General features: G+C 36.8%; 1 protein-coding gene across 4 annotated transcripts in view; it reads left to right on the plus strand.

Moving 5' to 3' along the window:
* LOC128545637 (rab GTPase-activating protein 1) overlaps nucleotides 1–24096 on the plus strand; it is a 96426-nt gene that overhangs the window by 30744 nt on the left and 41586 nt on the right. For all 4 annotated transcript variants that reach the window (XM_053516115.1, XM_053516116.1, XM_053516117.1 and 1 more), the window contains 2 exons: nucleotides 1038–1131; nucleotides 4280–4430. In XM_053516115.1, the coding sequence (XP_053372090.1) occupies nucleotides 1038–1131; nucleotides 4280–4430 (245 nt within the window). The remainder of the gene's footprint in view (nucleotides 1–1037; nucleotides 1132–4279; nucleotides 4431–24096) is intronic.

The raw sequence follows: 24096 nt of genomic DNA on the forward strand, positions 1-24096 counted from the left end.
CTTAGTTTAATAATAAATTATTATTCATGCTTAAACACTTTTTCACACACACACACACACACAGGTCCCTTTTACACATGCAGAAGAGATCAGCAGAGAATGAAGAAATCAGATGAAACACACACAACTAACTCTGACCTCTTTAACAAACCCCAGAGTGTTCTGTTCTTCCTCGCCCATCTTCTTCTCTCTCATTCTCCTTCTTCTTTTTTTATCATTCTTTTCCTTCTTCTCCATCTCAGTCTTCTTTGTTTTTCTTTCTACTTTCTCTCTCTCTTCTTATTGTCCTTCTTACTCCTCATTTTGTTCCTAATCTTCCACATTAAAAAAATGTTTTCCTCTCATCTTTTTTCATTCTTATACTCAGTCTTCTTTTTTTCTTCTTCTTCCCTCTTTGTATTTTCTTCTTTCTTACATTTCTTTTTCTCTCCCCATTCTTCCTTTCTCTCTTCTTTTTTCCCCTTTTCTCCTTTTCCTGCTCTCATTCTTCTTTTCCACATTTTTTCATCATTCTTTTTCCTATTCTTCTCATCCTCCTTGGGGAACTCACTTATTTTTCCCCTTCTCGAGCCTTTTCATTCTTCTACTTTATTTTTTTGCTTTTGATCTGGTTTTTGTTTTTTTTCTCCCTCTTCTTTTTTATCCTTTCCACCCATTTTTTTCTTGTTCTTCATCTTCTCATCTTTTCTTTCTTTCTTTTTTTCTTTATCCCTTTCTTCAGCCTGTGTTCATACAGAAAGTGTTTCAGTGATCTGTTCCATATAGTATGTTTATACACATATTTTTAATGGTATTCTATTTTAATTTGTATTTAATTTGTTTTGTCTTCTTTTCATTTTGAAACAAAATTATTGTCCTTTTCTTAAAAGTTTTCCTTGTTTTAGTCTGAAGTTGAGAGGCAATTCTTTTAAGTCTATGACTTTATTTTTTTATCCTAACTTTTTTTATTTTTATTTAATTGATATCATTTTACTGTATAAACTGCTGAGATGTAAGTCTGTCTGACTTATTATTATTTTTTTCTTCTTGTCTCTCAGATAACGATGAGCCGCTACTGAGTGGATCTGGAGATGTCTCTAAAGAGTGCGCTGAGAAGATTCTGGAGACCTGGGGAGACCTGCTGTCCAAATGGTGAGTCCTTGGGGTGAAACCAGAGCCGTGTCTCGGTCCTGGGGAGACCAGGGTGAGACCAGGGTGAGACCAGGGTGAGACCAGGGTGAGACCGGAGGGAGACCAGGGTGAGACCAGGGTGAGACCAGGGTGAGACCGGAGGGAGACCGGAGGGAAACCGCAGGAGACCAGAGCCCACGTGTCAGTTAGGGTTAACTACTGTCAGGACTCAGATGGTCCAAAACCTACTTTTGCTTTTTCTCTCCCCCTTTTTTACATTTTTTTCTTTTCTTTCCCATTTGTCTTCTCTTCCTCCTTTTCCCCCTTCTTCTTGCCTCCTTTTTTTTTTTTTTACTTTTTTTCTCTCTGCCTGGTCCTTGTACTTCCCCCATACTCATTTTTTTGCCTCCACTTTTAATTGATTTTCTTATTTTTTTTTCTCTTCTTCCCTTCATTCTGTCCTTCTTCTTTTTCTTTTTTCTTCTCCACCACAACTTTCTTTTTCTCTTTGTCTCCTCCTCCCTATTCTTCTTTTTATTCTCTGCCTCCTACCTCTCCTCCAGTTTGTTCCATTTTCTTTGTCTGCTTTTTTTGTTACTTTCCCACTTCTATTATTTTTCTCCTTCTCCTCATTTTCATTCTTTTTCTTCTCTTCCTCCTCTTTCTTGTTTCTTTCCCCTCCTTTTCCTCCTCCTACGTATTTTTCCTCTTCTCTCTTCTATTCCTAACTCATTCAGACAGTATATCCTGTACTGTGGGGTTGGAGAGGGTGAAAGAGTGATGGAGCTGCACCTTTTCGTTACTGTACTACTTTACTGAAGGAGTGTTTTACGTGTGTTTGTGAATAATTTATGTAAAATGTAGTGAAGTAGTTTATGGTGATGTCGATATTATATAATCCTGTGGTCCTGCTCTAGTACCTTGTTTACCTGCCCTGTCTCTGTGTGTGTGTGTGTGTGTGTGTGTGTGTGCTTGTGCAGCTCAGCTTCTGTTTATTATTTGCACTTTAAATCAGACTCAGGTCCAAGGCTCTGAGGCAGGGTGCACAAACTTTCGCAGTCAGCTGTATATGAATAGTGCTGAATTGGGTTGGAAAATGAGAGCTTAACAAAAAAAAAGAATAATGTGTGTGTTTGTGTGTGTGTCTGTCTCTGTCTCTGGACTACTACTGCATTGTCCTTGAGCAGCATGACTTGGCAAGACACACACACACACACACACACACACACACATTGGTGTACCATGGTTTAACCACTGTCCTTTACACATTTTCAACATGTACACACACTAAGAACATCCGGGCATCAAACAGCTTCTCATTTGGAGCGTTTGTCTTTTGTTACTGACTCACTTCTTTCTTTTACACATACACACACACACACACACACACACACTTACCCCTCACCCTTAGACTTCTAATTTAAGAACTGGTTTACAGGAGGGAAATGATGAAGAGGAAGGAGAGAGAGAGAATGAAAGGAGGGACGGTCAGAGCCAGATAAGACTCTTATTATTAAGATTATTTCCCGCCACTGTTTCTCTCATTGTTCTTAATCAAAACCTCCAGATTAATTCAATTAAAAACACTCTGGAGTTTAATTACAGACCGCAGCTGCTTTTGTGCCACATGAAGTGTGTGTGTGTGTGTGTGTGTGTGTGTGTGTGTGTGTGTGTGTGTATGTGTGTGTGTATGTGTGTGCATGCGTGCGTGCGTGTGTGCATGCGTATATATGTATGTGTGCGCGTGCGTGTATGTGTGCCACAGACCAAAACTTTTTACATAATAAAAACTTTTATAAAAATTATATTTAAGTTTAAATGACTAAATTACACATATAAACTTTTAAGCACTTTGAACTCCTGTGTTTTTGTCAAGAATAATAATAAAAATGTATTTATTCATTTATTATTTTTAAATTTTTTAAGAGGTTTCGTTAGAAGTTTTTCTCTCTCAGAATAAGTCTCGGGACTTTAAAGCACATCATTCATGTGAATAAGACATGAAGGGAAGGAAACAATATGACCTGACTGATAAACCCGTGAGTTTATAACCGATCCATTGCTAAAAACGGAGGTGGAAGTGTGTAAGAGGTGGTTAGGGTCACCAGGGCAGAGTGTGTGTGTGTGTGTGTGTGTGTGTGTGACTATTACTTCCTCTTACATTACGCTTTAAGCCTGGCTTATTGTGTGTTTGAGTTAGAAATTCAGCCTGAACGCAGGGATATGTTACTAAATAAATTAAAATACAAACGAATAAATCTAGCACAGAGGTTTATAGTCATCACTTCCTTCATGGTGTTTCTGAATGACTTTTGCTCTTATTTTTAATTCTTAATACAGTTTCCTTTATGATTACTGGATCTGACCGTGCTGAATATACTGATTTCACATTCATGTTGGACCTAACTGATATAAAAGTAATTTAAAAAAGACTTAAAGTTTAGAAGCTAGGAATTATGAAATCAGACTTTCTGCTGCGATGAAGCAGAGTAACTGTTGATTCACTCAGTACTTTCATATAGCAGCACATGTCCATAAAAATGTTTTATTCCATACTGTTCATTTATTAAACCATTACACATTATATATACACATATAAATAACATGGGCGTTGTCAGTAACGTTATAGCAGCTATAAACAGTCAGTTTCTCACCTGATCCTGGTTGGTCATGTGACTGAGAAATCACAAAAGTAATGTAAACTCCTCAGTACTGAAGACGAAAAAAACTTACAACTTTATCTCTGACTGTTACACGGCTCTCACACTGGTGACTCCTTTCTTCAGTGTTATATAAACTACAGAAAAGTTCACAATATTTATTTATTTTTAATCTATCTATATATTTATATATGTGTGTGTGTTTAAAGTGTTTATTTTGTATGAGTGGAAAGTTACTGTTACTATGAAACATGTGTTAGGACGAGCATGTTAACATCAACTAATGACTCACAGCTGGAATTAATTGGAACTAAAAGTACGAACTGTTAGTGATCGTTTCACCCAACAGGAAGTTGGCGCTTTGTTTATGCAGCATAGAATCTAAAGACGACTTTACAAGGTTTTATTTGAACTGCTTGTTTCAAGCTTGTAGTTTTTTTTTTCTTGATTTAAAAACTTTCCATTTTTGTGGCGTTTCTCCTCTCTTTCTTTCTCTCTCTCTCTCTCAGGCACATGAACCTGGCCGTCCGCCCAAAACCTCTTCCTGCTCTCGTCCGCAGCGGGGTCCCCGAAGCCCTCAGGGGTGAGGTGTGGCAACTCCTGGCTGGTTGCCATAACAACGACCATCAGGTGGAGGAGTACCGCACGCTCATTACGAAGGTAAGCCTGAGAGTTTGACTCTGACCTTTTTCAGACTCTTGTTCAACGTATGTGTGAATGTCAACTGGCGAACTGGTGTAGCTAAAGTCTAATCTAATCAGGTGTGAATGCAGGTTTAATCCCTGCACCGGGTTTATTCACGTAGTTTATAATACTAATGTTACCTGGACGGCCCTCAGCGCTGTTTAGTATTAATTTATTTTTTGGGTCATAATGTGTTACTACAGGTAGGTCACCTGATCGTCAGATCAAAAATACATACATGTCACTTTTTGGGGAGGAAAAGTTTTAAAGTTTTTTTCTTTAAACCCGACAAATATATACACGAGTCAGAGTTTATATGCTCTTTATTTCTTGTAAGTTTATCTTATAAATCACTTCTAAATACACTTAAGCATCTTAATACACAATCCAACAAACATGATTTGTCTTCATTATTGCAGTGCGTTGTATTTAACTCCAATTTATTATATAATAATCGATAACAGTAAGTCAGACTATCTTAACCTTGGGAACGACCTGATATTTTTTATTTTTTTGGTAACGTTTTGTAAACATAACTTTTTATATATGTATGTGTGTGTGTGTGTGTGTGTGTGTGTGTGTGTGTGTGTGTGAAAAAACAAAATCAAACAAAATTTTTATTTTCTATTCTAATTTAAACTCCTGAAGTCACATGGAAGATGATTTTGCTGTTTTCTGAGTATGTTTAAAAAAAGATAACTTAATTTGAAATGTATTTATTCATTTCTTGCATTACAACAATATTTTTTAATTGCTTCACTTTTGATTTCTATTACTTCTAATACTTTACGTTATTACTAATAATCCTGGGATGTTAAATAGTCGGCTGTATTAGGACCGAAACTCCTGATCTCTGTATGATCGAGCCTCTTCTGCTCTGACACTCATGAACGTGTGATCTTTACAGAATTGTTTATTATAACTAAGAATGATCGTCCAATCACAGGTTTTATTGATCTGTGCGTCTGTAAATCCAGATGGAATTCAGGATTGGATCCTTCTCCATCAGTGCTTTAGTGTGTTTTTTTTTTTTTTTTTTTTATTTAGTTTCTTTAGTGCCCACACATAAAAAAAAACAAAAAACAACTTCCATAATTTTTCCCGTCCTGGATCCAGGCAGGTCACGTCCGCTCTAAGGAAGTGACTGGATTTTTTAGGGAAGGCTTAGTCATGTTACTAATGGAGGCATACAGAACTGAATAATAAAAATGTGTCTCTGTGTGTGGTTGTGACGCAGGGGTGTGTGTATATGTGTGTAAATTAGGTTTTCTCCTCGACTGGTGATACTTAACCTAAACGGTTCCCACGGTTGTCTGAGTTCCGCTAATGGTTTCTCACTCACGCCGTCCTGTAACCCGAGTTGTATTCTTACAACCTGGAACTGCAGGAGCTCTGACGATGTTTTCCCCTTAAACTGGACAACGTACTTCCTCAGTCAGAGCAATCTAGTTTGTACAAAACCAGTAAAACAATCTAACATAACCTAGATAGAACCTAAAAGTCCTGTTCAGACCCTGTATTAAAGTCCAGCTTGTGCCGAAAGGTTTAGCTATGTAACGCTTGTCCCTAGTGTCCACTCATGACCGGATTTCATACACCATTTCTGCAAGAGGTAGAGAGTCGCATTAATAACATCTATGCTGCGTTTGTTTTCGGTTTGAGTGACTGATTCATGACCTGGCACCGGACCTCGTGTACCTCTGCATTTATTTTGCACTGTCCACTTATGAAGCCAATCAATTAAGACGTACATTAAGACCTTAACAAGTGTGAAGGGGATATGAAGGAGCTTTCACACTTAGTAGTCCATTTGCTGATGGATGTTGAGTTTTTGTTTGGGTTGTATGAGGGGTGAATGTGGACGGAGATGCAAGTTTTTGCAAAGCTCTGTAAGCTTTTTTTATTCACTAATGAGAAATGCAGAAGCTTAAACCCTTTATTAAGAAGTATATAACTATTGAAATAAATCAATTAATAAATAGCTTAAAATATTTCTATGTTGCGTCCTACAGATATCCTGGATTATTCTTACCATTTTATGCATTAGTCTAGGTCCTTTGGCTCAGTCTTGCAGCTTCACGTCTACAATTAAAAAACTGTGCTGGTTTATTCAGGTTTTGTAGTCAAGTCGATTAGGTTTCTAACTGCAATCACACTGCGATCACTTTTCTTGGACATGAAGGTGATTTGCCCGAGTTTGTTCTCAACTCGCAGCACAGCAGGTTTCCATTCCAACACTCCACTAAGTCATTGTGTCAGAGACGTAGAGTTTCCTCGAAACAGCTTGTTCCCACTCTGCTTTCTATTGTTCCTGATTCTGTTGTGCGAGCTTGAACCGTCTGTTCAGTGTTTTTTTTTTTTTATCATTATTATTTTCTTCACACACAGTCCTCAGGGAGATCGGACCGATCCAGAGCTGGCACTCTGACTAAAAGCCCCTGCTGGTGTATCTCACACTCTCACACGCGCACACACTAGCGACAAAAAGATTTTTGTGCGGTGCACTAGTTAAAGATTTTTCTCACTGGACTGCGCCAGGACTGTTGAGGTCTTGTGTGAGGCAGAACTGTGTAAAGGTTGTGTGTTCTGAAACGCAGACCTGGATATATCTTAGAAACTGGGTAGCTGACAGTAATGTCTCTGTGTCCTTAGGTGACTGTCATGGCATTATCACGCTAAACAAACTGTAGCGCACCACGCCGCTGTTTCTGCCATGAATAATTTACATTACGGTTGAATGTGTCTGTAACGTCTCCTGTTAGGATTCTGTTTCCTGCAGACTTGTTCTACATCACGTGTTGTACATTTCTGAAGCGATGTTAAGGTTGAGAACTGTGTGTGTGTGTTGTGTGTGTTAACCTTTCCAACTTTTGCGCTGCTTAATATGAAAATTAAGTCATTTACAGCAAAGCCGCAGTGTTGCGTGGATCTTTAGTGCAGAGCCGGTGGTGATATAAAGCACATCTGTGTCACACCGTACAGAGAGGTGACTTCACCTCGAGCTAAACTAAACACACTTGTTATTTCGTTACTTAAAACATCCTGAAATATGAGCATAGTGTATATACAATGTTTATATGTAAACTCAAAATTTGTTAAGAGGTCATCGTTTGATTGAACAATTATTGATCTTGATGCCTGCTGATTTGTTTATTTATTTTTTTAACATTTTTTAAAAGCACTAAAATGACTTTTTGTATATTCACATTTTTGCTACTGCTGCTTCCCAGCCAAACCTTCTTATACAGTAACTTTATCACAAGGACTGTACATGTAGTCCCCGACTTACGAACGAGTTCCGCTCCAGGAGCACATTCGTAAGTCGGATTTGTTCTCAAGTCTTTTATACATATGACAAAGTGAATCTTCTGTATCTTTGACACAAATATACAACATAAAGCATACTAATTCACTTAACTAAATTTCCCCACAGTACCCGCATGTGGCCAAAAACCGTAACCGCGTCTAAGGAAATGAATCTCACACACTGAGACATCTCACAATGTTGTCTTTGCGCCTTTAAATCACAAGCGGGATTCCCTATGCCATTTGGTCTCAGAGCTGTTTTCCACTGTATTGGACTTTGCACTTTTCTGTAATTAGGATTATTCTTCACCAAGACAGACGTTGTCTATCATCTTGCTCCCAGACTGATTCGTTGAAACCGGTACGGGCGACTCATTTCTCACTCACACACATGCGCTCACACGCACGCACACAGAATATTTTGGACATTTTATACATTCACTTACACACTGTAAATAATGTATATAATTGTAAAAAGTTACGTCTTGTACACTGCAGCGTTTATTTTTTGTACATTACTCGTAAGCTATGTGATTTGATTTCAAACTACAAATGTTCATAAACGATTAAAATTAAAATGACCTGTATTTTAATTTCCTGCTCCTCTCCTGTTCATCATGAAACATCAATTTCAAGAAATATGTTTTTAGATTAAAGAACAGGCATGTGAGTTGATGCTTATATAGTTATTTTGTTTCTTTAGTTTTGACTCCTGATTTTTTTTTCTCCCCACCTTTTTATTATGCATTAAAATTGTTTGCATTGTTTTTGGCAAACAGAAGTCACAAAAGTGAATTGTCTGTTTAAATCATCGTTCAGTCCAAGAGAAAAATTGGTGGAATAAGGGTTTTTTACAAAACACTAAAAAAGAAAAAACTTTTTCCTTAGTGTGTCCACGTCTACATTTTTAAACTGGCTGTGTCAGTGGTCAGAGCTAGGAACTTATAAGCTTAAAAAAAAAGAAAAAAAAAAAAAGAAGGAAAACCTTAAAACTAGCATCGTACCAAATGGAATGTACTTAAGTAAAGTCAGTTTTAAGTGTTGAGTAGTTCTGCGTTGTGTAGATGGAGTAGAAAGAAGAGTGAATTGTTTTCCTGGTGAATGATGTGTTTGTCCTGGACTCGGCCGTGTCACTCACAGTTTCAACTCACGTGTCAACTCAACATCATCTGCAGTAACGCGGCTCCCAGGTGGTTACAAGATGTAACCCAAATATCTTCAACCTGTTTCAAATACATATTTTATGTATCAAATACACAGCCTTACACAGTGTGATATTCAGTGACATGCTTATCGTGTGTGTGTGTGTGTGAGAGAGAGACAGAGAGACAGAATGAGAGAAATGGATGTCCATTAATCCATGGCTGATGTCATGCAAACATTTCAACAGCTTCTCCTGTATGTATGTGCTCCACCGTGTGTGTGTGTGTGTGTGTGTGTGTGTGTGTGTGTGCGTGCTTGGGTGCAAAAATTTCCATAGCTCCCTGCTCTGCTGTGTAACACTGACATTTTTAACATTAAAAGCATCAAACATTCAGTGATTTCACAGGAGTAAGTAAAGGCCTGTATCTCCAGCAGCAGTAGTAGGGTGTGGGTTTTTACCCTTTAGTTCCTTCTTGAGCTTTAAATACCTATAACACAATATCTATTCTATTCTACTTAACTCTATTCCGTCTCTCCGCTCTGCTCAGTTCTTTCCTGTTTTCTTGTCCTTACACTCTCTTCATCTCTATTCTGTTTATCTCTCTGGTTGATCCTGTTCTACTTTATTTGATTTAAAGTTAATCCATTTAATTCAATTTCTGTTATATTTTGTGTGTCTACTCTATTCTGTTACACTGCCTGGCCAAAAACTACTCAAACACAATCACTTTAAACTTTGATTATAGAACAAAAAACACAATTGTTTTCCCAGAATCACTTTCTTCCACTCTGAGTCCTGGAATATGGCACATGTTATCAAGGAAGAGAAACTCCATAGATGTGATAAACTGGTGATTGAGTACATTCAGGTCTTCAGCTGACTTCATCTTATTGCCCCATAACGTTACTGAGTCTAGACCTGAGTAACTGATCAACCCCAGATCATAACACTGTCTCCAGAGGCTTGTACAGTGGACACTATGCATGATGGGAGCATCGCTTCATGTCCTTCCCTTCTTACCCTGACACGCCCATCACTCTGGAATAGGCTCAATCTGGACTCATCAGGTCACATGACCTTTTTCATTCACTCCAAAAGGCAATCTTTATGCTCTCTTGCAGACTGAAACCTGTGTGTGTGTGTGGTAGTGCTCTCACTTTCACTATTAAGCATAGCTTTGATTTTTACTGTGGATTAAAAAAAGAAAGAAATGTTACCATGCAACTTAACCAAGCATGTAGGTGATCTCCTTATTCATGTCCACATTTTTCCCACAAAGTTGAGCTTCAGCATCTTTTCAGTTTTTTTTCGGGGCTTATTTTAAACCAAGCAGTGTATATTAGGGAATATTACATTTTTCCATTCTGGTCTGATTTATTCTATTCCACTTTTTTTACTTTTTCTATTTTGTCCTTTTGCTGTTTTGTTTAAATTCCTTATTATTTTATTTATTTTTCTCTTGTTTTGTTTTATTTAGTTTTTATTCTGTTTACTTTTGTCCTATTTTATTCAATAATTTTTTTGTCTAATTCTGTTCAGTCCTATTGTACTTTTTTCATTTGTTCTGTACAGTTCTGTTTAGTATATTGTGTAACTTGTAGTTCTCCAGTACACCTGTCTCCTTACCAGTTTGTATAAAAAACATTAATATGAATTAATTTATTTATCTTCATTAACAGATAAGTACTTACTATTGCTTTTTGATTCCTCATGTTGTGTAGATGTTCGTTTTCCTTTTTGTAGATTTCGTTTTGTCTTTCTTGAGAAATAGGGACTGTGTATGAACGTTTACTTTACCATCAGTGGGAGGGAAAGTATTGATCACGGTGGGAGACAAGAGCCGGCTGAGGCACTTTACACCACACGCTAACAGCACTTTAATTTACTCCTGCACTAAAGCCTCTCCGCATGAGGAAATTAAAATAAATAAAAAAAACACTTTTACATTTCTTTAATTTTGTTTAATTTTTGTTTTTTGATAAATCCCAAATAATAATATAATTGGAAACAGATTTTATTTCCCAAAAATGTTTTGTTAGGGAAACCAGAGCAAAATTATTGAACCTAATCAAAGATCAAACTTTTTTCCCATTTCAAAGTTTTTTTTTGTTAAAGCTTAAAAAAACAAAGAACCATCATAGAATAAAATGAACAAAATACATATTTTAATGATTTTGACTAAGTATTATGAGTATATTATTTCAATTATTTGTTTTTTTTTTTTTTGATCAAAGTCTTTTTTATTGAGAATATTAACAAGTTACATATACATACATACATTGTACACTATTTTTTTTTCTAACTGTACCCCACCCCCCACCCCACAAAAAAAAAAAAAAAAGCCAGCCAGCAGAAAAAAGGGAAAAAAAAAATGAAATAAATTGCACATCAAACAGAAATGAAAGAGAAGGAAAGTATTAGAAACAAAGACTAAAAAAGCAATATTTTATTACAGATCTAATTGATTTGCATCTATATTTTCAAAATGGCTTATAAATGGTTGCCAGGTATCATAAAATTTCTGAGTGGATCCCTTTATAGAATAGCGAATCTTTTTTAGATGAAGAAAATACAAGACCTCTTTAATCCAGTGAGTACCCACTGGTGGCGACGACTCCTTCCATCTAAACAGGATCAGTCTCCTAGCGAGAAAGGAGCTAAAGGCAATCATATTGGCCTTGGCGTCACTCAAGCGGACACCACTTGAGTCAACACCAAAAAGTGCAATAAATGGGGATGGTTTTAATGGTATTTGGCAAATTTTTGACAAGGTATCAAAAATAAAACTCCAAAAATTGTATAGCTTTGGGCATGTCCAGAACATATGTAGTAGCGTAGCTGGTTCCTGCTTACATCGGTCACATGTGGGATCAAAGGCCTCTTTAATCCTTGCCAGTTTTACCTTGGACCAGTGAAGCCGGTGAACAATTTTAAACTGAATGACTGTATGTTTGAGGCAAACTGATGATGAGTAAATTCTATGTATTATCTTTTGCCACAGTTTATCTGAAATTTGTTCTTTTATATCATTTTCCCATTTGCTTTTAAGTGTATCTAATGTGGCTGAGTTACTTGTGTTTAATAACTTGTATACAGCACTAATCATCTGTTTGGCATCTGGTTTACAGCTATAAACAGAATCTAAAAGGGATGGAGAAGGAGACAAAGGGAAGGAGTCAGAGTTACAGGAAATGAAATTCCTCAGCTGTAGATATCTATAAAAATGTGTCCTGGGAATGTTAAACTTTTGTACAAGTTGTTCAAATGAGCCAAAGATGTTGTCAATGTAAAGATCGTATAATGACACAATACCACACTTAAACCAAACCCCAAAAGTATTATCCGTGTAAGACGGAGCAAACATACAATGTCCATTTAATGGTGCTATCAAGGACAGATCAGTAAGCTTAAAATGACGCCGAAACTGATTCCAAATTTTAACTGAGTGTATAACTAGTGGGTTTGAGGTAAAAGAAGATGTGGGTTGTTTTTGTGGCAATTTAGCACATAATAATGATGAGAGAGATATTGATCCCATGGATGCTTCCTCTATAGCCACCCAGACGGGAGGGTTGACTGCATACTGCGCCCAGAATAACATTGCCCTTACATTAGCAGCCCAGTAATAATAAAGAAAGTTTGGAAGTGCCATTCCTCCCGATTTACGGGGCCTCTGTAGGATACTTTGTTTAATACGTGGTTGTTTTTTATTCCAAATAAAAGTAGAAATCTGACTACTTAAGTTATTGAAAAAAGACTTTGTTAAAAAGATTGGAAGACACTGAAATAGGTACAGGAATTTTGGAAACAGATTCATTTTAATTGTGTTTATTCTTCCGCCCAAAGAGAGAGGTAGCAAGTCCCATCTTTCAAGGTCTAATTTTGTTTTGGAAAGTAGAACCTGATAATTCGCCTTGTATAGATCTGCATGATTGTGTGTTACCCAAACTCCTAGATATTTGATTTTTCTGGGACTAATCTTAAAGGGGGTTGAATCAGGAAACTGTGCTATATTGTTTTTAATTGGCATCATTTCACTTTTTTGTAGATTAACCTTGTAGCCAGATATTTCACCAAAGTCTTTCAGTAAATCCACGAGTTTTGGTAGGCTATGGGGAGGATCAGATATGAAAAGCAGCATATCGTCAGCATACAGGGAAACTTTGTGTTCCACTCCCCCACGAGAAATACCTTTAATATTGGCATTTTCCCTTAATGCGATAGCCAATGGTTCAATAGCCACAGCAAAGAGAAGAGGTGACAAAGGACACCCCTGTCTAGTACCACGCTGAAGCTCAAAGAAAGGGGATAAGTTGTTATTTGTCCGAACGGCAGCCAGTGGGGATGAGTATAGCACTTTTATCCATGATATAAATTTAGGGCCGAAACCAAATTTACCAAGAGTGTAAAAAAGAAAATCCCAATTCACTCGATCAAATGCTTTTTCCGCGTCTAGGGAAATAATTGTTTCCAAAGTGTCAGATAGAGATGGGTTATAGATAACATTGAACAGGCGCCTAATATTAAAAAAAGAATATCTGTTTTTTATGAAGCCTGTTTGATCAGGTGAAATAACACAATGCATAACTTTCTCCAGACGGTGGGCCAAAACTTTTGCTAAGATTTTCGTATCTGTATTCAACAATGAAATTGGACGATATGAACTACAGTCAAGAGGATTCTTATCTTTCTTTAAAATTAAGGATATAACTGCTTGCCGCATAGTTGGAGGTAATGAACCAGAAGAAAAGCTTTCTCGGAAAACTGACGCCAACAGAGGAGAGAGCTGATTGGAAAAGGTTTTAAAAAATTCTGAAGGATATCCGTCTGGTCCAGGTGATTTACCAGATTGCATACTTTGGATTGCTAGGGCTATTTCTGTATCAGATATAGACTCATCTAATTGTAATGCTGTATCTGCACTAATTGTAGGAATACCTAAATTTTGAAAAAAGGCCTCTAATGTCGAGGTGTCAACAGCTGAAGGAGCAGTATATAGTAGTTTATAATAGTGTAGGAAACAGCTATTGATAGTTAAATTATCAGTACACTTGATACCATGATCATTTTTAATTTCGGGTATAGCTTGTTTAGCCGAGCGCTGCCCGTTTTTTCCCCGTGCTCATAAAATGAGGAGCGTGATTTTAAAACCAGATATTCTGCTTGTTTTGTCGAAACTAAATTATATTCCACTTTTAATAATAAGCGTTGTTTAAGTATGGTTGGTGTGGGTGATACACTGCATATTAAATCCAATTCCTTTATCTTATCTGCTTATTTTGTAAATTGTTCCCTGGTCTCCTTATTTTGTTTTGCACAAAAAGAAATAATCTGCCAACTTAGATATGTCTTTAAGGATTCCCAAAGATGACATACCTGGAGTTTGATTGACATTTAAAAAAAACTCTATCTCTGAACTCATAAAGATCACAAACTTCTCATCTGAGAGAAGTGAGGAGTTAAATCTCCAAGGACGATAGTTAGGTCTTGCACTGGGGATATGGATTGACAGAGTCAGTAGAGTGGTGTGATATCACTATGGCTTTATAATCCGAATCTGTTACAAGAGGCAGAAGCCTTTTATCTACAAGAAAATAATCTATGCGTGAAAAAGTATAATGTACTGGAGAATAAAATGAGTATTTTCTTGTAGTAGGATTTCGAAAACGCCAAACATCTGCCAATCCATAAGCCTCCAGGAAACTTTGTATCACTTTTGCTGATTTTGATTTGGGCGTTTTTTGGGGGAACTGCGATCTAACACAGTGGAAAGAACGCAGTTTATATCACCTCCTATGATAAGGTGGTGGGTTGTCATATTTGGGATCCGAGACAGAAAGTTAACAAAAAAACCTTCATCATCCCAATTGGGTGCATACACATTGGCTAGAATAAGTGGGAGCCCGTATACTTGCCCAACTACAATAATATAGCGGCCAGCAGTATCTGCATCTACAGTAGTTGCTACAAATGGTAAGTTTTTATTAATCAGGATAGCAGCCCCCCTCGCCTTTGAGCGGAAGTTGGAGTGATATACTTGTTCCTATCCACCCCTCCCTTAATTTAGGTTGGTCACATGTGCGTAAATGGGTCTCTTGAAGAAAAGCAATATCAGCTTTGAGGTGTTGCAAATGAATGAGGACTTTTTTCTCTTTACAGGATGGTTAAGGGATTTAACATTCCAACTAACAAAATTGATCAAACATCCATTAGTCTATCTAAAAGAAACACCTGTTTTTGAAAAGTTAATAGCAATAGTGAAGCTGCAGATTTGCACAAAATAGAATAGAGCCAGGAAAAAAAGAAAGAAAGAAAGAAAAAAAGAGAGAGAGAAAGAGATTTTTTTTAAAAAGTACTGCTGACTGGCCTGAACCCTAACCCAATCACCCATTAAACCCAGGTGATTAACCCAACCCACAACAACAAATCCACACACTGTGCTTATCTGGATCCTACTGAGCCAAAATCAGGCTCTCACTAAACCATCTTATAAGCTTGTAACAATAAAATATATGAACAAGTCTAAACATTAACTAGTCAACATCATCCTTATTATGATTATAAAGCGTTAATTACAAATACTTTGTACTGAAACTAAAACGGACACTTCAACGTAATTACACTAACTTGTAATATAACACTGTAGTTTACCCCGGTCAGTACTGTGTTTACCGTCCATGTGCCAGCGATATGAAATATGAACGTCCTTCAGGAGTTAAGGACTGGCTTCTGCAAAAGTAATAACACTGTGCTTAACATAGTGCATGGCTTTATCCGGATCAGTGAACATCTTGTCCTCACCCTTATAGGTGATACGGAGTCGTGCAGGATACAAAATGCCGAAGCGCACACCGTCCTGTCCTCGTAAGAGCTTTCTAACCTCAGTAAATGCCGCACGAGCCTTGGCCACACTCGGAGTGTAATCGGGAAATATAGATATTTGCTCCCCGTTAAAGCGAAGTGGACCTCGGGACCGGGCACGGCGCAGTACCTCCATACAGTCCTGATGGTAGTGTAATTTGGCCACAATGGTGCGCGGTTTCCCTCCTTGCTTCTTGGGCCCAGAACTTCTATACGAATGGTCAATAAGGAGGTCCTTGTCCATCTGCAGAACTTCGGTCAGTACTTTAGAGACAGACGCGGTGGAGCTTGACCCCGGTTCTTCCGGAACGCCTAGGATTCGAATGTTACATCTCCGCATTTTCCCTTCCATGTCATCATACCTGGCTTTCAGTTCGGTCATTTCTGCCTGCAGGCTCGTTATAGTAGTTTGCATTGAGACCACTTCATCCGACCATGTGGACAGTCTGCCCTCCATGTCCCTCACAGAAGACTTAATCTGGTCCATCTCCGCGCGGGTTGTCGCAACGCAATTGGTGATTTCGGCCTTGAGCGTCTGTAACTCACCCTTAATGGAGTTCAGTTCTTCGGTCAGTGCACTTCTCAATTCTTCCTTAATAACAGTTATAATGTCATTCTTGAGTGACATAAGAATTTGAGATTTGAGGTCTTCGACATCCATTTTTTCCAATTTTGAGGAGGATGAAGTAGCGGCGCGGCTTGAACTCGGCTCACTAACGGGGCTGAGGGCCGAGGGTGTGCTGGGCCTAGTGCTCGATGATCCGCTGAATTTGTATTTTCTTAAGTTCGCAGCCATAGCCGACACCGAAAAAAAACTACTAAATTTGTCACGAAGTTATGACTACGTATTACTGACCAATTAATGAAATAAACTAGAAATTAAAAAAAGGATTTTAACATATTAAATGTTATTGTTCAGCGAGAGCCCGACAAAACACGTCCTACTCCATAATAGGCTCTATAGCGCCCCCCTCTCAATTATTTGTAAAATACATTATATTTGTATTTTATCCAAAAGCATTAACATTTTTTTAAAAAGTACAAATATTTCAAAAATATATTGATAATTAGAATTTTTTACTTTATCCTTTCATCTTACTACATTTAAATTCTAAATTATTTAATTTTTAGTTAAAGTTTAAAATGATTAGGATTGAAAAATATTGATCGTTGAAATGGACAATATTATTTACAAAATGTATAAAAAAATTATTTTAAATATTTTAAATACATTTAAATGTTTTTACTTTTACTATAAATATGTTGTGCCAATTTAAAACTTTAGAGAGTTTTTTTAATGTAGCTTTCACAAAGAAATAATTAAATATTTAGAAATTAGTACAAATAAGTAATAAAAAATAAGTAAAATATTTAAACAAAAAAAGTAAGTTTGTATAAAGTAAAATAAGATTAAAATAAAATGAATGTTATGTTGTTGTTACTTAGTACTCAATGACACAACATAGTTATTAAAATATAATAATATTCAAAATAATCATAATAATAATAATTAAAATAATCATAATTAAATAAAATAGTATGTTAATGTATTGCACTTTCAACATCATGTTATATAATCTCACACACCTCTGTAGAAAAAAATATTAATAATAAAGGCTTGCTAAGGTTGGGTTAGGAATCATTAACTTAACGTCACATTAGGTAGATTTATGATATTAATTAAAGCAGGAATTTAAATAATCTGCCGAAATATTTATTAGGTTATTTTGCATAGTTATTAGCACCATTACTCTAAAAGCTTTAAACTACAAACCCCAGTCTTGGCTAAATAACTTGACTTTAAAGAATCTTTATTTATTATTATTATTATTATTATTCTTATTAGATTAGATTAGATTCAACTTTATTGTCATGGCACATAGTTACAAGGCAACAAAATGCAGTTAGCATTTAACCAGAAATATAAGTTAGCAGTGGGGTATAAACATATATACAGATCTATATATACTATACATAAATAATAAAAATAAAGACTATGTATGAATTGGCTTTACAGAAGAATATACAGGATGTATATATTTAAATGAATATACAGTGTAAAGTGAGCGGAGATGGATAAATTAATTGACTGAATAAGTGTAGATATACAGATATGTCTAAATATAAGTATATGGGATGAAGATATACAGAAACTATATATGGTTGAATTTACAGGAAGTGCAATAGTATGAAAATATATACGAATAAATATGGATAACTTATTAATCTTATTAATGCTTACATTGGAGAATCTTTCTGACTGAATACAGACAGGAGAGGAACGTGTTCAGTCAGTCTGATTTCATCTTAGACGCTTCTCATGTGGCGCTTTAGTAACTCAAACCTCTTCTGTTTCGTGATCTCTGCAGTGTCTCTTCTAGCCTCAGTTTCCATGTGATGGTATCTGATCCTGTACACTGTCAGTACAGGTACTCGCTGTACTGAAACCAGGCCTTACAGTCTTTTAGCTCACACAACAACAAAATGCCACTTTACAGTAATCTCACATAAAATGATATAACTTTAAACCAAAGACAACAATGACGTGAATAAATGAATTAATAAATATATATCATCATGCCTTCGTGAATGTCTTTTATCATGTTTGTGCCCTAAATAAGTGGGTCAATGCTAATGGATTGTAACTATTAAATACATTAAAGCAAATACAGAAAAGCTAGAAATCATCAATTTTAGTTGCTTATTAGTAATAATTTGCTTTAACTTCATTATGTCTAAAAAAACATTGAAACATTATTTAAAAACATGCAGTATTTACATTTTGTTTTACTAAAATGCTAAAACAGTTTAGTCTATTTTTTTTCCAGCAAAATTCTGTTTGTCCCATCTCCTTACATAAAATTGATGACACTGTTTGTCTCAACATTTAATCCCTAAATCTGAACAGCTTCTGAATGTTGGGGTTGTCCTGTGTACTGTTTCCCTTTTATAACCTTTCCCCCCTTCACCTCAGTGCTGTGTTTCTCAGTCGTTTATCCCACGTTCTCTCATTACAGTTCACAGCTATCCTAGTCTGCTGCCTGAGTTTTTTATTTTATTTTATTTTTTTTAAACTCCGGGTCTAAAAGCGTCTAATGAGGACTGAATGTGTAATGAAGACATGATGGGTCAGGCTGTAAACTGGATCTCAGATCGAGTGTCTTTTTCTTTTTTTTCCCCTCTCGGGAAGTTACAGACGTGTCCTCTTTACCGACTGACCTCAAAACGGAGTTCTGTGCGCTAAAGATGGTGTGATATCACTAAGCAGGAAGGAATTGGATTGCACGAGAATAACAAAAACATACATTCATATATTACAACAAGAATCATCAATAACAAATAAACCCAAACAAAAAGATAATGTAATCTTATTCTACATCGATTAACATCGCTTTTCACTTGTATACAGTACCAGTGAATGAAAGCAGGATCACCGGCAACCAAGACTTCACAAATTGCTGGCTTTAATAGAAAGGTATCAGAACATCCAGCGCATCTCAGCCTGACACATATGCGGCTCAGGAGGCAGAGAGTCCTAGGGTGTTGATTTAGCCTCCAGCTTCACCAGATCTCAATCCGATTGGGCTTTTCCAGAGCATTCCACGGACGATCAATCAATGGAGGCCCCACAGAATTTGCTGCTAACATCCTGAATCAGCCTTCTGTTCCAACCTAGACTTCTTCAGTTCAACCTGTTTTTTTGTCACCAAAACTTGCACCTTCACCATCTAGCTTTTTAAAATTTTTTTTTATTTATTTATTCATTGTTCTCAGGCTACTTTTGTGAATTTTGGGACTACTTCTTTCCAGAATTAAGTTTTTTTTTGTCCAGCCAAGGGCTTCTCTTTTTTATTCTGGATTTTATCTATTAATTTTTTTCTCAAATTGTGTCCTATTCCATATAGCTTCTGTTTCTGGTCAGCTTTCTTCTTCTTTTGTTCATCCCGGGATTTTGCATTGTTGTTCCGCAGGGTTACTGGAGTGAAATGGGCCAAAAGTAAAAGCAGTTAATCTAAATGTCGTTTGGAAAACGTGTATCGAGTGTGTAATGGATTGCGTTCTTTGAATGTGCTATAATCTCATATCGATGCTTTGCATGTTTGCAGCATACAGACATGAATAATACACATCGCATGTAAGACGGAACACAGGAGCGTTGTGTGATTTATTATCCATCATCATTACATGAATATGTGTGCGTGTGTGTGTAAACACACCGCTGGAGCCTTGTAAGAACGATGATTTATTTCCCGACGCGCCACAAACAATGCTCGCGCTCTCTAACTCACTATTGTGTTCAGTTCAATGGAACCATTGAATTAGCCACATTTCTATTTTGAGATGATTTTTATGAGCAGCTCGTTAAACTTCTCGGAGTGAAAGATGAAACCGTAGCCCAGGTTTATTTCTACAGTAAACATTTTGCTCAGACGTATAGAATTTCCACCGTTTCTGGTGACAGCTTTCTCCTCACCCCCGCGCCCTAATGGCGGAGTTAATACCCAGTGTTGATTTTAATCAGAGCTCTGGGCATAAATACAGGAAGCGTCCCGACACTGAGGGCTTTGGGTGACGATAAGTTTGATTTATATTCTCAGAGCAGCTTCACCTTTTCCACATTTTTATTCCGTTGGTTTATTTGCACCTGTTGCCGTAGAAACTTCATGAAAATAGTGTTTTAGTCATAGGGGAACAACTGACCTGTTGTCTTATCAGTGAAAAACTTGTACTCGCTCTTTTCTGTCACCTAACTATACAATAAAAAAAAAATATATATATATATATATTTTTTTTTTACTGTTGTTATAGAATAATCAACAATGGGATGGAGCGATAAAGCAGGGGTTAATGCTAATACCCTGTAATAGTAGTATAAGTTAATAATTTTCCTAAAATATCTCCAGAAGTTTGTCTTCTTATACAACAGCAGTACATTTTTCTAAAACTTAAAACAAAATCATATAATGTTGTGTATCATCTGTGAGATAAACATTATAAACAACTGTTTCATCATCAGCATCTCTTTTTACCTCTGTCTTGAAGTTAATATGCCAGAAAAAAACAGCTTTGTTTGTTCCTTTAAATAAATAACTCAAAAGGCATTACTTCTTGTCCTGATAATGTCGGAAAACTTGACGATACAAGTCCTTGTGAACGAACTTCAATGTTAACTTTAAAGTAATAATAAATATAAACCTGGGATTTGCAGCCAGTGCTGTGTAATTTGATCAGAAAAATCACATTGCAATTATTTTGGCATATTGCAATTTAAGCTACGATCTGTGACAAATGATTGTACAATTTGGTATTCAAATGTAGTATTTAGGTTGTCTGTGATCTTAATCCTGTGCGAATCGGCCATGTCTGCCATTTGTAAAGTAAACATTTCCCCCATAAGTGACCTACCATATTTTGCTGAGGTGATATCAGTCCCGTGCAAATTTACATGTCTGTGATTTGGCTGGGTAATTATATATTTTTTTTAAGGTTATTGTTTTCTGTGGGCCATTTTATCCATCTTCTGCGAAAAATGGAGGCTGCGTTGGAGTGCTTTGAAAGTATTTTGGGTGCTGGGTCACATCGCTATACATCATACAACAATACAATGTGCATAAAGACAAAGGTAAAAAAATCTGAAGAGCGAAAGCAAAAAGTATAAGTAGTTAGACATGAATGAGATGTATAACCGCATGCAGTATGGAACACTCTTATATCATAAAACTAGACCTATAATGACGAGACATTTCCAAACAATAACTGATAGAAAATAATTCACATTGTAATTTAAGGTTAATGTGTTACAAATAAATCCAGTATAATATTTAATAAGGAGATAAGTCAGTAAATTCGAGTAAAATTGCAGGCTTAGATTATCTTATATTATGTCCTAATCACATAAGGTCCCCAGGTAATACTAATCCCGTGTGAATAGGACTTATGTGTATATAATCTGTAATAAATTGCAGGCTTTTGGGAATTTCTCAGATTTAGATTTTTAATGTGAACTGCTTGTGGCTACACTGCTGTTATAAAAATTTTACATAAGTATGTTTTTCTATTCCTTATTGTTTGATAATTTTGAAAATATTTGACATGGAGACTTGCTTTAGATCGTGTCTTGTCGCTGCAACCCATTAAATTTACTGCGAACTACAAAAACCTGCTTATATATTAACAATTCATAGGTTTGTAGGTATGCTAAGATTTTAGGGAGGAAAAAGTTGTATAAAATACTAAGACAGCTCAATGCTTTATTTAATGGTATCGAAGATTTACATAATTATTTTATCAAATCTGCAACAATTTGTAATTATTAAACGAACATAAAAAAAAGAAAACCATAATATCCACACTATCTCAATGTATTGCAACACCATTAATTACAATATTGATATTATATCATAATATTACCCCATTTTATTTAATGTTCTAAATGAATATAATCACTTTTACACTTCACAGTTCAAATGCACTGTTTCTTTGCTTGTACTGCTTTTTTCCCCTTCCATTACCTATGCAGTGGAAATCTCATTAAATTACATCTGGCTGTAAAGCTAAATGCAGTACTGTACATTACAGATGGAGCAGAAACGCCTCAACAATTCACCTGTTTTACATCACAACAACTTTTTTTGCGGTGCAGGAGGCACGAGACATTTTAGCTTGATGCTGGAACATTAAACCCATGAGACATGCTGTTAAATGTCAACAAGATATAAAGGGCAGAAGTGATGCCAAGATTAAACTTTTTCGGGTTTATCTTTGAGACACACACACACTGCACACTTTCCAGGCCATGCCATGTCCAGATGTGGAAGATGGACTTCTCACATTTTACCCCATGCTGGGAAGAGCAACAAACATTTCACACAAAGCCTGTCCTGTTAGTCTCCTGCTTGTAAACTGTGACTTCACACTTGCACTGCAGCAGGATCCAGTAACCAGAGTTTTCTGTGCCAACCACAACAGAGTCTCGTCTGTCACCTGTTTAGAGATCTTAAACCTCTGTCTAGTTCTCCAAGTCATACCGAGCACACAAGGTGGTTCTTCATCATCAGAGATCTGCGATTATTGTGTAGGCGCTTAAACCTTAACAGTTCTCCTACAGAGCTGAAAAGCTGCACATGACAATCTGCTTTAATCTTTATTATTATTATTCTTCACAAAGAAAACTCCACTATAAATATCTTTCATCCTAAAGCACACTCTGTGCACTTTTCAACAAGCTTAACATGCAGCTCTCACAATTCTTCTTTACCTAAAGTGATAATTTTAGCCTTTCAGTTCTTTCACCTGATAAACTCACCTCAAACAGATCAGCTTCCAAAGCTTATATTTTCAAATTTCCAAATTCCTCTACTAGTGCCATCAGACTAATCATCTCAAAGATCACTGACCAGCCAAACCGAGTCCTTACTGTTGGCACAGTTGTCATGGGGCCGCATTACATCCATCAAGCTTGGGGCTGTCAGCAAAGGGCATTTTATGTTCCCCATTTGGCCATTCCTGTGGTCCTGGTTAGCTTTGGACATCCAATGACCAAGCTGGGAGTTTGTCCAACCAAGGGCTTCATCTTTCCAACCTAAACCTTTTGCTGTCCATTATGGAGATTCTTTTGGACATCTCTGTGGTCCTGGTGAGCTTGACATCCATAGTGTCCAGCCAAGGATTTACATCGTCTATTCCTGGGCTTCTTCTATTTAACCTTGGGTTTCCTAATTTCAGTCTGGAGTTTCCTCTTTTTATCCTGGAGCTGCTTTGGGCCGGTGACCTTCTTCTGGTGGCCTATTTCCAGCATAACACCTCTACCGTCCAGCCCGGGTCTACATCTGTCCAATATGGAGCTTCATCTCTCCATTCTGGAACTACGTCTGCCCAATTGGGGCCAACCAGATATCTGTCGAGCATTAGGGCTAAAAACTTGCCTGCTGTGTTTCTGTGTTGATGGGGCAGTAATTGGCAGTTGATGGAGCAGTAATTGGGGCTGAGCTAGAGGGTAATACTGAGCACTGGGAGACATGCTCTCAAATCTGCCACCCAACCTTTTGCATTATTTTCTGTTTCTCATTATTTTCACCATATTTTCATTACTTTTGCTTTCTTTTTGCTTTCTCTCTCCCCCTCTCCCTCTCTGTGTCTCTCTTTGTTCTCTTTGTAATGGATGAACTGTATGTGGTCGGCTCTCCACCTTTCACTCAGTCTATTTTTAGCCCCTCGTGTACCAGACTGAGGGAATGCATGAAGGCAGGGGAGCATATCTTGATATCCAGCAGGAAAACGGTGTGTGTGTGTGTGTGCACAAGAATCTAACTCGAGAGCCTGGACATTATT

This window comes from Clarias gariepinus, chromosome 17 (assembly GCF_024256425.1).
Source record: "Clarias gariepinus isolate MV-2021 ecotype Netherlands chromosome 17, CGAR_prim_01v2, whole genome shotgun sequence".
In the NCBI taxonomy this organism is placed as follows: Eukaryota; Metazoa; Chordata; class Actinopteri; order Siluriformes; family Clariidae; genus Clarias; species Clarias gariepinus.